Here is a 17,941-nt window from a genome sequence, read left to right on the forward strand (position 1 = left end):
TTTTCAATATTATTTAATTACTATGCTGTATTAAATTATATTTTTAAAAAAACAAAAAAATTGCCCTCCATAACCATTCACATCTCCATCGCCTTCCCTCCACCACCATTGCCAACCACTGTCATCCCTCTCCTTCACAATTGGACTTATTTGGGATAAACCTTTCCTCTTCAATTTTATGTTTTTCAAATCTATAACCACACTTTTGGTCTATGAAATTGGTCAACAATAAAATACAGAATTCTTTTTTGGCATCAACCACACGTTGTGGTCCGGGTCTTTCTCTGTCCGTTCAACGGTCCAAGTCCACCCGGTTCGCTCCGAGAGGCACAGAAGCTGGCCCAAAGGAGAACATCACTTGTGGAAATTGAAACCAAGTTATCCCGAAATTCTCCCCCACAAAGAGAGCTCATTTGCCACTTGAGCTACCCTGTTGGGTTTAAAATACAGAATTCTTACACCTATTATATATATATATATATATATAGCTTTGCACCACTATATATGTATAAATAAATGCACCACTCAAAACCACTACGTTTGTAAAGTGCACCACTCTATGCATTTCTGAACACGTGGTGGTACATTTATGCATACATAGTGGTACAAAGTCGAACGATCACACAGGAAGCAGTAGCCGCATATGAACCAACTTTATATATATATATATATATATATATATATATATATATATATATATATATATATATATATATATATATATGACATGGCTTGTAATTATTAAGTGCCATGAATTAGATGCCCCCACTAACTTTTAATAAATTAAAAAAAAAAAAAAAGTAGAGTAACCAATCAAATAATGTCATGTTATGAAGGAAATTTTTTTAGGAGTGAGTAGCATTACTCTATATTTATTTATTGTGTGTGTATGTGTGTAACTTAGAGAGGATGGGGCTAAACCTTAAAAAAAATGTACAAATTAGAGAGGCCGGCATAACAAATCCTCAAAAAGATTGGAAGGAATGCTTCACATATCTACTTCATAAATATCTTACTTTATAATGCATTATAAAGAATCTTTGGAACAAAAATATATTTAAACATCACATTTCAGTATTTAAAATTTACACATTATGTTAGGTCTGCAAATATACCTGCACAATTTTACTATTTTACATGCATTATTTTCAAAACTTGAACCCATGGCCTAGCATGTAGCATCCAAGGGGAGGACTGTATTATTAATGCACCCACACCAACCTTCTAACACAACAACATATATTTATTTAGTCTATATCAAATCCAATGCACCAGATTTTATGATTGAATATCTTCCCAAAATATTTTTTTCCCTCTAAAAGAAAAACCCTCATAAAGATTCCTTCAATGAGCCCACTAGCAAAAGCAACCCCAATAACTACAGCATAAACCTCAATCAAGCATTTTAAAAGGTGGGTCATTAGACCTGGAGTTGAACCAGTCCACATTCTAATAGTAAATGACAAATGGTCCAGCTTCCTCCCTTGTATTGTAGACCTCATAACCCCACCCTGCAGTAGACTATACTTTCTCAGATGCCAATTAAAGTTGGAAAGGTATCTGCTTAATCATAAGACCTGATTTCAAGCAAAAACAAAGACAATTCTTTTTTTTTTTCCTGTGACAAGGGAAACCCGCAGTCACTATCTTAAGGTGTGTACTGGGTAAACCCCACCTTGTGATCTTAGCCGGCAAAGGACCAAAAGGAGATAAACAGCTAAACGGCTCAAACCAAAAGGGTTGGTTACAAGTTTGTATCTTTAGTCGTCTTGACTAGGGTAACTCAAAAAACAAAGACAATTTTGTATATATGAAAGAATGAATAGAGAGCTGAGCAAAGCTTTAGAGAATACTTTGTGGTCATCATGCTTTGTACATTTTTGACTTTGAGCAATCATATCAGCCAACTCTGTTGCATTGGGAGAAGTGGAATCATTTCTCCTCCTAGTTTCCATTAGATCCTTCTTTCCCTTTTTCTGATATGCCCTTCAAGAATAAAATAAAAAGTAGCTTTTCTCTTCTTTTTCTGTCCCTTTTTTGCTACTGTATAATATACTGAACAAGATTAGCATATACAAATTGAATCTCTATTGAGAAACTTGATCTTCAAGAACATAAAAATCAATCCCAGATAAACATATTTTACTTGAAATGGAAAAGAGTGAAGTGGCCCTATAAAGTAGAGGAGCTAGGGCAGTAACAGGTACACTTGATATAGAGGAAACTTACAGCTTGTTTACAACTTGAGGATGGAAGTTGTAATCAATCAAACCCAAATCTGACCATTAATGTAATGGTGGTCCAGCTTCATAAAGCAGGCATATCATCTCTGGTGATGGGAGCTTCATTTAATTTGCAATTCTCTATTCAGATGGGTGAAAGAACTTGTAACTAACCAGTAATCATTGCATCTCAAGCATCTCCACCTAAACTTTCAGAGGCCTTAAACCATTACAATAATGTTTTCATGGTGTAGAAGAATACTTTTAATTGAATAAAAGTGTGTTGCACAACAATCTTCACCAGAAAAAGTGGTTCCTATCCCCTCCCCTTTGGGCCAATTAAATCTGGCAAGCTCTCAGTGCCTCAGCTGTAAATGTGTTTAATTCAACCAGGTGGTAGACTTTTGGGCCTTATTGCCAAGATTTGGAAATCATTCAGAAGTATTCTGGATGAAACCTACTTGAATTCTTGTCAGCTCCAGATTCTGGCATAGGAAAAAACAAAAACAAAAAAACATAAAAAGGAATGAGTTGGGAATTTTCTTTATGAGCGTTTAAGCATGGCAGTATATTTGTAGCTTACAGTATTGCTTTCTTTAATAATTGTATGTAGAATATCTACTCCACAAGTCAGAGATAAAGGACCATTTTCTTAAGATTCACCATTTCATATACCATTGGGCTACATGCTACACTCAAATTTGACTACTAGGGGCAACCACAGTCAAGTTGGTCAGGTTGTTGACTTGCTAACCACAAGGTTACAAGTTCGACTCCCGGGAGAGGCTATTGGCCTTCTTGGTTTGAGCCGGTCAGCTATTGGCAACCTAGGTTGGTTTATCTCCTTGTGGTCCTTTGCCGGCTAGGGTCACAAGTCGGGATTTACCCAGTTCACACCCTCAGGTAGTGGTTGCGGGTTTCCCTCATCGCCAAAAAATAAAATATCTAAAGATGATTCATTGGTTGAAAGAGAAGCCAGAGAAAAAGGGAAGCACATATGAAACCTACCCAAACTCTGTTCATGAACCCTGACAGATCAAGAAGGTTGACCTGATAACATTATAAGTCAAATGAAATGGAGCAAATTTGCTCCTTATTTGATCAAGGTTCTTCCATTTCTATTGACTAGACTAACTCTGGATTTCAACAGAAAGAAAGAAGAAACATCTGTTTTTACCAAGAAATCGCTAATTAGTATCTTAAAATCATAAAAAAATGGAGTGATTCAGCTTTGGAGCCCCAATGCATCTGACAATACACAACTATACAGCTATGTTGCTCCTAAACTTTTTAGTTGATAGCTTGTATGGGGTTCTTGAGTATTTCATTCTACTTATTTTAAAAAAGTAACGAGTCATGGCTGGAATTTACATAAGAAACTTAACAATTGAACTGGTACACACAACACTGCAAAAGAATATCACCAGAATCATTAAGTTAAGAAGAACTTGAGTAATACTAGTACCTGGCAAGAAGCTCAGATAATGCTGAAGTGGAAAGTGAAATGTGCTACAAAAGATGCCATCCACCAAATTTGGAAAATCAGAAATTGTCGTAACAGCTTATATCCGAGTGCAAAGCTTTAACTCCATATTCAATATTGCTTGATTGCATTGTATACAGTTCACTCTAAAAATGCAAAGCTTGAACTACAATACTCTATAGTATCCTGTTAATAACATTGGTCTTGATCATTCTTTATTTGTATCAAATGCTTTCAACACTGCAAAGTAAAAACTACCAATAGTCATTGCATAAACAATTTCCTCCTCTGAAAGTGTGGAAACGAGAGCGGTCTCTCACAATAATTTCTCTTTTATAAACTTTTGAAATGGCCTTCAGAGCAGAATGACAATCTTCACAAGTTCTCAAATTTTTAACTATGCGGATAGTAGTCCCAGACATAGTACTTAGCAGTCCATAAGCAACAGCTAGCTTCTCACTATGCCATGCCACGGCATGCTCCTTCTCCTCTTCAATAAGATCAAATGATACATGCATGGTATTAGCAACATAACCTGCTTCACGAGCCTTGTTCAATACTTCTTTTAATTTTTCCTGAATTTCTAAAATCTGTGGGTGCAACTTTTCAGCAACACGAAACTCATGAACAACACCATTCACTTCAATCCAGCTATAACCAATATCGGGTTGATTTTTCCTCTCACCCATTGTCTTCCTCAGTTCAATAACTTTCTCCCATCTCCCTAGAGAAGCATACAAGTTAGAAAGAAGCACCTCACCTCCACTAGATCCACAAGATCCAAGGTCCTTAATATAGTTTATAATGCTCTCTCCAAGATCAGCATTACGATGAATTCTACATGCACTGAGCAAAGCCCTCCATAAAATAATATCAGGTTCCATTGGCATGCTTTGGACTACTTCAAGTGCCTTCTCCAAGTAACCAGCACGGCCAAGTAAATCGACATAACAGCCATAGTGCTCAATCTTGGGTTCAATCCCCCATGAGCTCTCCATATTATAGAAGACTGAGGAACCCTCTTCCACAAGACCTGAATGGCTACAACCATTTAGAACTCCTAAAATTGTCACTTTGTTTGGACTGATTTTTTCATCTAACATCCGATTAAACACATTGAAGGCTTCTTTACCAAGTCCATAAATAGACAGCCCAGATATCATACTCGTAAAATTGTGAACATCTGGTCTTTTGATTTTATTAAATACAAATTCTGCACAATCTATTCTCCCACATTTTGCATACATATCAACAAGAGCAGTGAATACATTTGAAGTATATGGAATTCCACTTTTGTCAATATAACTGTGAATCCAATTACCCTGTTCCAAGGCTCCTAGATGAGCACAAGCAGAGAGAGCACAAACAAGAACAGCCTCATTAGGCTTTACCTTATACTCACTGCCAAACAACATTTCACGAAAACATCGTAGAGCTTCCATGTACCTCCCACTTCCAACAAAACCAGAAACCATTACAGCCCAGGAAACATCATTGCGCACTGGCATTTTACCAAAGGCTTCAAGTGCTCGGCACATCTCTCCATTTTTTGCATACCCACATACTAAACTAGTCCATGAGAACACATCTCTCTCAGGCATTTCATCAAACACCATGCAAGCGTCATCTGTTCTCTTGAAAATGCCATACATATTAACCAACGAATTGGCCACATACAAATTCGCCGCATACCCAATTTTCATCACTAGTCCATGTGCAATTACGCCATGCACCAACGACATTTGGTGGGCACATGATGTGATGAGGAAAGTGAATGTGTACTCATCAGGAATAACCCGAAAGGGGTGGTCTAAAGCTAGCATTTTTCGAAAAATATTGATGGGTTCAAGAGAATTTTGAAGCTTAGAGTAAGCTCGGATCATGAGATTCCATATCAAGATTGGCGGTGTGGGCAAAGGGTATTTGTTGAACAAAACTCTAGCAGAGAAAAGGTCGTCGGCGAAGTGATAGCAGTGGATAAGAGAGTCGGTTAAAGAAGGGTGTGAAGAGAGTGATAAACTGAGAATTTGGGCATGAATTTGCTTGAGCTGAGATATGGGTGGGCGTTGGATTAGCAGCTGAGAGAGTGATTTTACAGTTGGATGGAAATTTGAGTTTGCATTATCAAGAATGGGAATGGCGGGAAACGAAGTCGATGAAGAAAATTTTGAAGGTTTAGGGAAAAGTAAGGCTCTGGTTCTTGATAGTCCCCGCATGGGAGTGTGCCCACTGCCCAGCAATTCACAAACAGGAAAGAGCGATGATAAAAGATTGGGGGGATATAAAGTATCATCTCTTCAACTATTCAAACAAAATGTTAGAAATGTAATTAAATTATTGAATTATAAAAAAAATAAACATAAAATAAAAAAAAAAAACCAACCAACTATAAGAAATTTATGTTTGTTTACCTCATTGTGGTATTTTAGTTACTAAGTCACAAGACAAGTTTTACTCGAAGCACATTTTCAAGTAACAGAAGTAGTGTCTCTGGTAACATTTTTTTTTTTTTTTTTAATTAGAAACAATCGAGAAATATTTTCGAAACGAAGTAACACTACCCAACAAAAATTTTCCTACACATGTACTAATTGAGTAATGTCATGGTTCAAGTGATATAAGATAACTATGGTTATATTTGTTTGGGAATATAACATTTTCATGTTTGGTTCAGGTTATGTAATTTTCTCAATGAATGTCACATAACCTCCACATTAGGGGATGGTTGGTTCAAGTTATCCAATATAACCAAGTGAATGTGACATTCCTAAGTTTACATTCCCATGTTTGGTTAATGTTATCTTACTTTTCCAAGGAAATGTAACATTCCCAAAGGAAAGCAATATACCCTCCACATAGGATTTTTAACGGAATGTGATTCTCTTACATTTCTTAGGTTATCTAAGATTACCATGTTTAAACATTTGGAAGGTTGTGAGTTCGAGCCTCAGTGGAGGCGTTATTGGTTCTTTATATTTCAGTAGGTTGAGAAAGTATATGAACAGATATTACATTGTAATAGAACCAGTAGCATTCAAAAAAAAATCATGTTTAAATATTTTTTTCCTTTTAATTCTAATTATTATGAAATATATATTTTATGTGGACTTATTAATTATTATATGCATCATTTTTAATTGTTTTTCTAATTATATATTTTATTTTATTTTTTATTACGTCATATTAACTTATAAAATAATTTTGTTTCACAAGTTATGTTAATTAATTATTTTTAAATCATGTAATTATATATGATACCATATCTTATTTATTTATTTTAATTTAAACGTTTATTCAAATACATGAAAATATGTTAAGGGTATTAAAGTAAAATTAATAATTATAACATAAAAGATAACCCCTAAACCAAACAAGTTTATATTACATACCCCGATGTTAACCAAACACATGAATCTAACATTCCCAGCAATCTAACATTCCCTAAGGTAATCTAACATTCCGTGAACCAAATGGCCCCTAAATTTTTAGCTATTGAAAGGGAATGTGAGATACCCTCCAATTTCTTTGGTAATCTCACATTCCTTTGTCTTATTACTAATTTTGGGCTTTTGGCATTTTAATCAATTTGTCTTTACATACCCAAGTTTCGCAAATTATGTCGTGGAAACGTGTTCACCATGCTTTGTGAACACGTACCAAAACGGCATCGTTTTTATGGAAAAAAAATAGTTAATGTGCTGTTAACGGCGTTTTGCATTCTATATTCAGATTATGAATTTATATTTATTAAATTATGAATTTTCTATTATGAGATTATGAATTTACAGAGTGATGGAAGAGGGATACCCACAACCACTAAAAGCAAAACGATTAGAATATAATTGTGTTGTATTCGATAATAATGTGTGAGAGTATAGGGATCGAATATATAGAGATACTAGATAGAATCATGGTCTATCACGAATTATATAGTCCTAGTCTAATATGGATAATAAAGTCCTAATAAAAACAACCCTTCATGCCGCATGAGGGTGATTCATTTTTTGAAAACATGAACATAAATATATTACAAATTTATTTCTTACAAAACATTACTCATTTTAATGATAATAATTATTATTATTTATAGAGAAAAGGGTCAAATAGACCCCTAAACATTACCCTAAAGGTCAATTAGCCCCCTAAACTTTATAAAAGGTCAATTAAACACTCAAACATACTAAATTTGATCAATGAAGCCCAAAAACTGGTAAATGACCTGTTTTTACCGATCATTTTAATTCCGGCGACGAAATCCGGCCACCGGCGAATTTTTCCGGCGGCCGGCGAATTAATTTTCCGGCCGTCCGGTCGTCTTCCACCGGAGAAGACGACCGGACGGCCGCCTTCTCCAGCCTTCTCCAATGGAGAAGACGGCCGTCTGGTCGTCTTCTCCAATGGAGAAGACGACCAGATCTGGTCGTCTTCTCCACTGGAGAAGGCGGCAGACGGCCGCCTGCAATGGAGAAGGTAGCCGTCCGGTCGTCTTCTCCGGTGGAAGACGACCGGACGGCCAGAAAATTAATTCGCCGGTGGTCGGAATCCGTCACCGGTGGCCGGATTTCGTCGCCGGAATTAAAATGACTGGTAAAAACAGGTCATTTATCGGTTTTTGGGCTTCATTGATCAAATTTAGCATGTTTGAGTGTTTAATTGACCTTTTTTAAAGTTTAGGGGGCTAATTAACCTTTAGGGTAATGTTTAGGGGTCTATTTGACCCTTTTCTCTTATTTATATTAAAATAAAATTATACATTATAAATTGTAATAGTTATATAGATTAATAATTATAATAAAAAGATGTAAATAAATAATTTTTAACTTATAATAATAATAATAATAATAATAATAATAATAATAATAATAATAATAATAATAATAATAATAATAATGTTAGATACCCCTCCTATTTTGAGTTCTACTACATGTACTCCTAAATTTTACTCCCTCAAATTTACTCCCTTATGTAGCGGACTTTGATATGTTATTTTCTTCATGTGGCCCCTGTAAAAGTGTCTACATCAATATTTTAAGTGTGGGAGTACAAGTAGGGAATATGGGATGGGAGTACATGTAGTATTTTCCTCCTATTTTTTACCTCCAAATTCATCTTTCATGATGTGTCATTAGTTAATTGGTTACTAATTTTATTTTTAAAATTAGTATTAGGTTAGCCAATTCATGGCACCCAATGAGTGGAAGCCTCATCATGAGAGGTAAAAAGCATTTTCTTAAAAATAAATACATAAATTGGTTAATATAATAACTTTGAGAATACAAATTTTTTGACAATCGTTATATCGTGCACCAGGGCGTACAATGCATTGTGCGCACGCCCTGCCCAAAACGACGTCGCTTTGTTAAGTTATGTGGAGAGTTGACACGACAGAGTTTATGTGTATTCTGTTATACAATTATGTACATTCTATTATACAATTATGTACATTCAAAACAGTGGATTTTTTAAGAGTTTATGTGTATTATGTATTATGTTAGATTATGTGTATTATCCTTTCAAAAAAAATTATTGGTGTGTTTGGTTCGCACATAGGAATCGAAATCGAAATCGAAATGGGTATTAAATACTTGGTAATGGTAATGAGTTTTGGTGAAAGTATTTAACATGTTTGGTAGTAGAGTGGAATGTGAATGATTACTAATAGTAGTGTTTGAGAATGAATAAAGGAATGAAACCCTTATTTCATTTGGGTATGAGTTTTTCAATTGATGGGGTATTCGAAACCCATAGTAGTGTCCTAAAAATGTATCAACCAAACAACAACAATCACTTTCATACCCATTCATATGAGCAAAACCTACCAACCAAACACACCTTATATGTATTATGTTAGGGGTTTATGTAAATTCTATTATACAATTATGTACATTCGAAACATTTGTTTTTTATTAGAAGTTAACAGCAGACACGGAAAACGAAATTTTCAAAAAAAAAAAAAAAACAGGTACAAAATGACGTCGTTTTAGGTCAGGCTGCACAATGCATTGTGCGTCCTAGTGCAAGGTATAATTTGCTATTTTTTGAGATGTGGGTTGGGATGGGTCTAGATTTTATTGTTTGGTTTGGTCAATCAGGCTTAACTCATATTTAATACGAAGTATAAATTTGATAAAAGTAATAATTCTGAAATCTGAACTAGAGAAATTGAAGAAAAAATTTAAATTTTTATTTACTTTTTGGGGTTGTAGCCTGTCAATATTTTTATTGTTTGATCCGGTCCAATGTAATTCATATTTTAATTGGCAAGTGATAAATGTAATAAGTCTAAGGAAATTAAAGGAAAAAAAAAAAGACTTAGATGTTTTTTTAATCTTTTGGATTATAGACTTGGACCAATCGTTATACCTTGCACCATGGCGAGCGCAGCACTGTGCGCCCGCGCCTCCCAAAACAACGTCATTTTGGAAAGCGCGGAAGGGAGTTGACGTGATTATGTGTATTTGTTTATATCATTATGTGGATTTGTTTATACAATTATGTGTATTTTTTTATACAGTTATGTGTGTTTGTTTATACAATTATGTGTATTTTTTATACAATTATGTGCATTTTTTAATACAGTTATGTAAAACGACAACGTTTTGCATCAGGGCGCACAATGCAATGCGTGCCCTAGTGCACGATATAAATTGCCGACTTGGACGGGTTGGACTAAGATTTTTATTGATTTGCCTAGTTCGATCAAATTCATATTTTAACCGGTCTAGTCCAATCCAGTTCAAATAATAACCATACAAATGGTAAGTCAACTTGCCCATTTGACACCACTTAGAGGGAGCGAAAGAGAATTGAGCGTGAGATAGAATTCTGAAAAATATCTTCTCAAGTAAAAGTCTTGGAAGACATTTTATCCCAAAACTGATCATTCTAGAATGAGTATTCCGTGGTGACTTCATTTTCCACTAAACATTAGGAAATTAGAAAAGTGACTTTCAAAAGTCATTTTCTTAGTTTCCAAATAGACCGTTAATCTCTCAATTATTTGCAATGTAAGTATAGATTTAATATCTCAATTATTTACAATGTATAACTATAGTCCATAACTTCTAGGTAAAAATAGCAAGTTTGGTCCCAAAACTTCAATGAAACCTTAATTTAAGAGATTAACTTTGTCACTTCACTATAAATTTAAAAACTAAATTTACAATATTAATACAGAAAATCTAATTTAAAGTCACAAATAAGAAAGTAAAAGTGTTATTTTCTCATATTCTCTCTATGTTGATTTGCATATCTTCTTCACTAATAACTTCTAATATGAACTTAAATTGTAACTATCTTAAATGAAGTCTCACTATTCCAATAGGAGAAACAAAATTAATGAGGATTCACTATGGCTAAAGCTTAAAGGGGAAATATCACATTAAAAAAAAAAAAAAAAAAAAAAAAAAAAAAAAAAAAAAAAAAGAGGATGGCACCAAGAGTCAATCACACAAGACTCATTCATTATAAAAATATCACATAAAAATTTTCTGGCACATATAAGGGCAAAAGCAGTAATGCCCATATGAAATGATTTAAAGAAAAGACAGAAAACCACTGTGAAGGATTGATTCAGCAACAAAATGGAATTCTTACAGAAAAACTTTCAAGTGTTACCACTTGAAAATGCATTGAGGAATGCTGACATGTATGTTTATACTTCATCATGGAGAAACTGATCTCAAACCATGATATCGGAACATATATGAACATTAAGCGATCAGATCAGGCCGTGCCATTCTCAGTCACCTCTTTAGATTTCTCGCTCGTATCCAACTGGCTGAAGTTTCCCTTTTCCTGAACAGCTGAGTGTGGTGGTGCCTGCAATAGAGCTTATGCTCATGTGCGACATAATTTGATGGACTGATCACACAGCCGCCGTGACTGCACTTGAAGCAAGCCTTGTGGTACGATGTTCCATCAACCGCTACCTATAGAAACAACATCCAAAGTGAATTAGGATCTTCGATTGAAATCAGTTCATGTACATATACATTTGTGCTCCATTTGGCACACACAAGAATCAGGTAGGAACGGGGTAACCCTGCCCCAGCCAAGATGACTAAGGATATATATAGACTTGTAATCACAAGGTCACGAGTTCGAATCCCAGCCTTCTTGGTTTGAGCTAATCAGCTAACTGGTTTACCTCCTTGTGATCCTTTACCGGCTAGGGTCACAAGGCGGATTTACCCAATGCAGCATACCCTCAGGTAGTGGATGCGGGTTTCCCTCGTCACCCCAAAAAAAGAGGAATAGAGGATCCATTCTTTTTGTGTTCTTAAACCAACTTTTCTTTTCCAGCTTAATAACATTTAGCAATATCTTACCTTTTCAATGGGGTAAACTGTTTTCTTGCAAGCAACACATTTATCTTGAGTTCCCACAAACAGGCTTGAAACTTTGCTGCTTGTGTGTCCCTGTCCGATTTAGCTCATGATAAGTAATAGCAGAAATTTGATCAAAACAACACAACAAATTAAATTGTGCAAAAACAAAAATATCACTGTGCCTTAACCATCTAGAAACTAGATGTTAGTACCTGATCTGCAGCTCTTTCCCTCACCGTTTTTGGAGCCCCTGCACAAGGCGGTGAAAGGGATAGAATAATCTTTGAGGTACAAACAAGACTTATATTATAGGTGAAAATGGAACTCGATAATTGCTTTTACCTTCAAAACTCTTATCCAAGCTACTAGTCATTTTGAAAAGTTGATCAAAGTGTGGTTTGCAATATAAAACTCCTTCGAAGGAGTTGTAATTGCTGAGCTGCAAAGAATAAGACCGGGAAACAAATATCTATTAAGCTTATTTGATCATATTTTGGATGGAGATCATTAAATCCCGTGATTGACTGACAGTGAGTTTGGACAGGTAATATCCAACGGAAAAGTGGAAAACGCTAACGATAGACACACCATGTGTGCGATTGCAGCAGGAACGAGTCAACAAATAGCATTACTAGCCTAGTAGGTGCAACATGAAGGGGAAGCAAGCGATTTTAATGCAAAGACACCCGAAACAATCAAGCCAATTAAATCTGACGAGTCCAAAGCTTAAAGGCCCCACAATCACAACAGCAGAGATAAGTTATGTACAAAAGAAGGTCCATGTGGTGGAAAATAATCTGTCAGAGAAATGAAATTGCTAATTAGTATCTTAAAATTAAAAAAAAAAAAAAAAAGGAGTGATTCAGCTTTGGAGCCCCAAGGCATCTGGCAATACACAACTATACAGCTATGTTCCTCCTGAACTTTTTAGTCGATAGCTTGTATGGGGTTCTTGAGTATTTTATTCTACTTATTTTTAAAAAGTAACGAGTCATGGCTGGAATTTACATAAGAAACTTAACAGTTGAACAGGTACACACAACACTGCAAAAGAATATCACCAGAATCATTAAGTTAAGAAGAACTTAACCAATACTAGTACCTGGCAAGAAGCTCAGATAATGTTGAAGTGGAAAGTGAAATGTGCTACAAAAGATGCCATCCACCAAATTTGGAAAATCAGAAATTGTCGTAACAGCTTATATCTGAGTGCAAAGCTTTAACTCCGTATTCAATACTGCTTGATTGCATTGTATACAGTTCACTCTAAAAATGCAAAACTTGAACTACAATACTCTATAGTATCCTGTTAATAACATTGGTCTTGATCATTCTTTATTTGTACCAAATGCTTTCAACACTGCAAAGTAAAAACTACCAATAGTCATTGCGTAAACAATTTCCTCCTCTCTCACAATAATTTCTCTTTTATAAACTTTTGAAATGCCCTTCAGAGCAGAATGACAATCCTCACAAGTTTAAACAATTTCCTCCTTTGTCTTATTACTAATTTTGGGCCTAAAAAAATAAAAAAAAAAATCACATGTAGCATGGAAATTCACCGGTTCCAATTCCTCGCCTCTGAGGCTACCGCTAGAGGGCGGATTCTACGTGCCCAACAACAAAGCTATTCTTCCTCCAATCTATCCTCCATGTTTTCTGTTTGTGTTTCTTTGAAATGTGTTAAACAAAGCTAGTTATCCAGCCCTGCGAATCATCATCAACTTTTCTACTTTTCTTCCATTCTTTCTTTGTGCTTCTGCATATGAGAGAGAGAGCCTAAGCCCCTCTGCACCATTATTTGCACCCAAAGGCAGTGAAACACAAGGGGCAACAGATTGATGGAGGAGCACCCAAATATCCTCCTCCTTCAATCTATTGTCCCTTGTGCTTCACTGCCTTTGGGTGCAAATAATGGTGGAGAGGGAGCTAGGCTCTCTCTCTCATATGCAGAAGCACAAAGAAAGAATGAAAGAAAAGTTGATGATGATTCGCAGGGCTGTACAACTAGCTTTGTTTAACACATTTCAAAGAAACACAACAGAAAACATGGCGTATAGTTCGGAGGAAGAGTAGCTTTGTTCTTGAACACGTACAATCCATCATCGAGCGGTAGTGTCAGAGGCAAGGAATTGGAACCGGTGAATTTCCATGCGGCGGCGTCAGAGGCGGTGATCGGCACCAGTGATTTTTTTTTTCTTTATTTCAATTGTTTTAAAATTAAATTTTGAATTTTGTTTTTTAACTTTGCTTATGTAGAGATATTAATAAGTTATACAGAGTAAAAAAAAAAACTCTAGCTACAGAGTCTAACATCCAAAACATGTTGACAGATTCTAGTAATGAACTTTAATATGTTGTCATAACTGAGAAATGTAAGAGAATAAAAGAAATTAAAGCAAATAAAAGTCCATTGAGAAATAAAAAGACTCACCTTAATTATTGAGTCACTCATCAATAGCTCCTCTGCCATCAATTCAAATTCCGATAAGGCAAATTGCACAAGCCCAAAAGTTAAAGCAGAACCACTTGACCTGTAAATAGTATATCAACACCACGTAAAAAGCTTAAACTGCCATGATTGATGAAAAATAGTCAATAGCCTAGCAGATTCTTAAAATATAGGTATAGAAGTAGCCTGCTAAGAGTACGATATCATGGATTCATGGAACAGAAATGGTATTCAATGAGCAGAAAAATGTGCTTGATGGCGAACCTTAGGGTATATATTTTTGTAGTTTCAAGTTGAGCTTACACGGACAAGGTTAAGATTAAGTATACTAAAAATACATTTCTAATCAACTCTTGGTGGAGGTTTGGCAGTTCCAAGAAATCATTTAAAAACCATATCCTGCAATTCAACATTGAAGAGAATATTTGCCTTATGGAAAAGCAGCATTCTATAGATCACAAGGCTTTTTAAATAAGCCTATATGATGCATTATGTATTTATGTAACAGCACAAAATAATCACAATCAAGAGGGTAAGCATAAGTAATTGAAAGTATCTACTTACTAGAACAAAAATAAACCAAAATAATTACATTGAATAAACCAGCAAATATTGACAAATATTCTTCTCCTTCTAACCTAGGTTGTCGCAATCCCAGATCTGTAAGGATAAAACATGAAAAATCAGTACATATTATCCGTGAAAGTGTGAAACAAAGATGGTAGAAATCTAGGAAAAAACTAGTACAAATCTGGGAAAAAACTAAAAAAAAAAAAAAAAAAAAAAAAAAAAAAAAAAAAAAAAAAGAAGAAACACCGCACCTAAGGAAACGCAGATCGAAACGTCGGAGGTGTCGTTGCCACTGCTCGCCGGCTCGCCGCCAACGTGCTTGAAGCCGCAGCTTGCCGTCGCTGGTCGTCGCCGATGGTGGTCGCCGCCGATGGTCTTCGCCGCTGTTCACATCACCGCCATCACCTTCAAATCTTCAATCGCTCTTCAGGTCGAAAGAATTTATGGAGAGTATCTGATAGATCTTTAGGGGTTTCTTTCTTCAGGTCGGAAGGGTCTGTGGAGAGTAGTAAAACTGATAGATCTTTAGGGGTTTCTTTCTTCAGGTCGGAAGGGTTTGTGGAGAGTACAACTGATAGATCTTTAGGGGTTTCTTTCTTCAGGTCGAAAGGGTTTGTAGAGAGTAAAACTGATAAGAATTGAGACGAAACCCCTAATAATTGGCGTCCAAAGTTACGTACTTTGGACTTATTATTCGGGCGGGTTAACAATAGGCATCCAAAGTTCTATAACATTCGATGCCTATTCTTTTTAATTTAAAAAAAATAAAAAAATTATATAATGGTATTTTAATTACAAAAATGCCACCACACTACACTTTAGACGTCCAAAGTTTAAATTTTGGACGCAAATTATTTGATTTTATTGATGTGTTTGTACTAGTGACTATTCCAATAGGAGAAACAAAATTAATGAGGGTTAACTATGGCCGTATTTGGTAACTTTTAATACAAACTTAAATTGTAAATATTTTAAATGAATGTTTGATTAATTAGTTTTTTTTTTTTTTTTAACAACTTGTATTTGTGTTCGTGCGTTGCACGAAATGAATTTTTAATAATATTTAGATTGATATACAATTGTATAAATTATAACATCGAATATTATATAATATAATTGAAGAATTGAGTTGCACCGATTATGTTTTCTGATGTTATCAATGCTTGAATTCGAGTAAATAATTTATCAATTAATAGCTAACGTGTAGATATACGCATTCGTTGCTACAACTCAGAAGATTTTATATATCAGTGATTATAATTTGTATTAATTGGGCTAATTAGCTCGTTGTCTAGCAACTCAATTATAGAAATTATTTATACGGAAGTTATATTTTCTATGTAGATATATAGCAATTTTGTCATCTTTGTATATAATAAAACATAATATCAATGACTTGAATTATACGTTATTAAAAATCTCTTTGTAGACGACATTGGTAGTAGTAATGGAATTTTATCCATCCTCATCTAGAGTTAAAACAATCAGGATGGGTGACTGGGGAAAAAGTCACATACAATTAACCGTGATTAAATACTGGTTTTTTCACTAATAACTCAACGTGAGTTAGTGTTTGACCCTGACTTTTGTTGATAGTCATGACATATGCGAACATCAACATGAATTGTTTTCGTTAGAACTTGAAGGGTAATCTCGTATCAGAAGGTTGAAAGACATTTGAATTGAAGATTTTACTTTTATTAATAGTACAGATTGGTGTAAATAATAATTAATAAATTATTATTTCCTTATAAAATTACATAGAATTTCAAATGGATTTGCTCATTTATTACGCATAATTTGTTTCTGTTATTCTCACAATTATAATGGTTTAATTATTCGCAGAATTTGATAACCATTTTCCATTTTAAAGTACATATTAACATTAATTTGTGATAAAAATTCATTAGACATTAGTTAATTTTCATATAAAATTTGTTACAAATTAAGCTTTACTGATTTTTTTTTTTTACCAATTAATTAATATTCATATTAATTTGGACAGGAATGTTGAAGATGAGGATTTTACTTTTATTAATAGTATAAATTGGTGTAAATAATAATTAATAAATTATTATTTCTTTATAAAATTACGCAGAATTTCAAACGAATTTTCTCATTTGTTATGCAAAATTTGTATCCATTATTTTCACAATTATAACAATTTAATTATTCTTAGAATTTGGTAACCATTTTCCATTTTTATGTACATATTGACTTTAATCTGTGGTAACAATTCATTAGATATTAGTTAATTTTTCATATAAAATTTTGTTACCAATTAAGCTTTATTAACTTTTTACATATTCATATGCAATCTAGTGCAATTATATTATCATATAAATACTCATACACTCTTTTATAAAATAGAGTACTTTCTATGGAGGTCTCTTTGTTACTTTCTCGAGTCTCTGTTGACTCTCTTTCTTTCTCTCGAGTCTTTATTGACTCTCTTTCTTGAGTCACTGTTGACTCTCTTTCTTTCTCTTATACTCGTAGACGGCTTAGGGTTTCACAGAAGTGTGAATTACCCCATCGGGAACGGCATAATTCCGACCCAATATCTCTTACCGTCTACGGAACCAATCTCGTGGTTCAAACTCTGTGAAATCAGGTATCGAACTATTAGTGTCCACACCCCCTAACCAGGATTCCAAGCCCGGCGGGAAGTTTCCAACCACGTGGTCGTGGGTTCGGTCCCCACAGACGGCGCCATTTGATAGTACTAATTCACCCGGATGTCGGTTGCATGTACTAAATATATAAAATATATGTAAACAAAGAATGAATCAAGAAGAAACAAGAAATAGTTAAACCCTCCTTTTATTAATGTTCTGCTCTTTTCTAGCTATAGAGAGAAAGAAGAAGATATGTAGAGAGGGAG

The 17,941-nt window shown here is 34.6% G+C and overlaps 1 protein-coding gene and 1 pseudogene across 4 annotated transcripts; both read right to left on the minus strand.

Annotated features, from left to right (window-relative positions):
* Nucleotides 1–1,601: 1,601 nt before the first annotated feature.
* On the minus strand, nt 1,602–5,990 carry LOC109191122 (pentatricopeptide repeat-containing protein At3g62890-like). 4 transcript variants are annotated; one of them, XM_019341693.1, is made up of 3 exons: nt 3,688–5,990; nt 2,230–2,707; nt 1,602–1,986 (listed from the first exon to the last, which is right to left on the minus strand). In XM_019341693.1, the coding sequence occupies exon 1, from the start codon at nt 5,919–5,921 to the stop codon at nt 3,960–3,962; it is 1,962 nt and encodes a 653-aa protein (XP_019197238.1). In that variant the 5' UTR covers nt 5,922–5,990; the 3' UTR covers nt 1,602–1,986; nt 2,230–2,707; nt 3,688–3,959. The 4 variants fall into 4 exon arrangements, 3 of the variants coding, with proteins under 3 accessions (XP_019197238.1, XP_019197237.1, XP_019197236.1); XM_019341692.1 differs by having other exon boundaries at nt 1,602–2,043; XM_019341691.1 differs by having other exon boundaries at nt 1,621–2,707.
* A 5,159-nt stretch (nt 5,991–11,149) lies between these two features.
* Nucleotides 11,150–15,721, minus strand: LOC109191126 (annotated as a pseudogene).
* Between the last annotated feature and the right edge of the window lie 2,220 nt (nt 15,722–17,941).

Source organism: Ipomoea nil, unplaced genomic scaffold (genome assembly GCF_001879475.1).
Source record: "Ipomoea nil cultivar Tokyo-kokei standard unplaced genomic scaffold, Asagao_1.1 scaffold1617, whole genome shotgun sequence".
NCBI classification, from domain to species: Eukaryota; Viridiplantae; Streptophyta; class Magnoliopsida; order Solanales; family Convolvulaceae; genus Ipomoea; species Ipomoea nil.

Excerpts from the sequence above, each read along its gene's own strand:
- LOC109191122 (XM_019341693.1), bottom strand. The coding sequence starts at position 5,921 with ATGCGGGGACTATCAAGAACCAGAGCCTTACTTTTCCCTAAACCTTCA.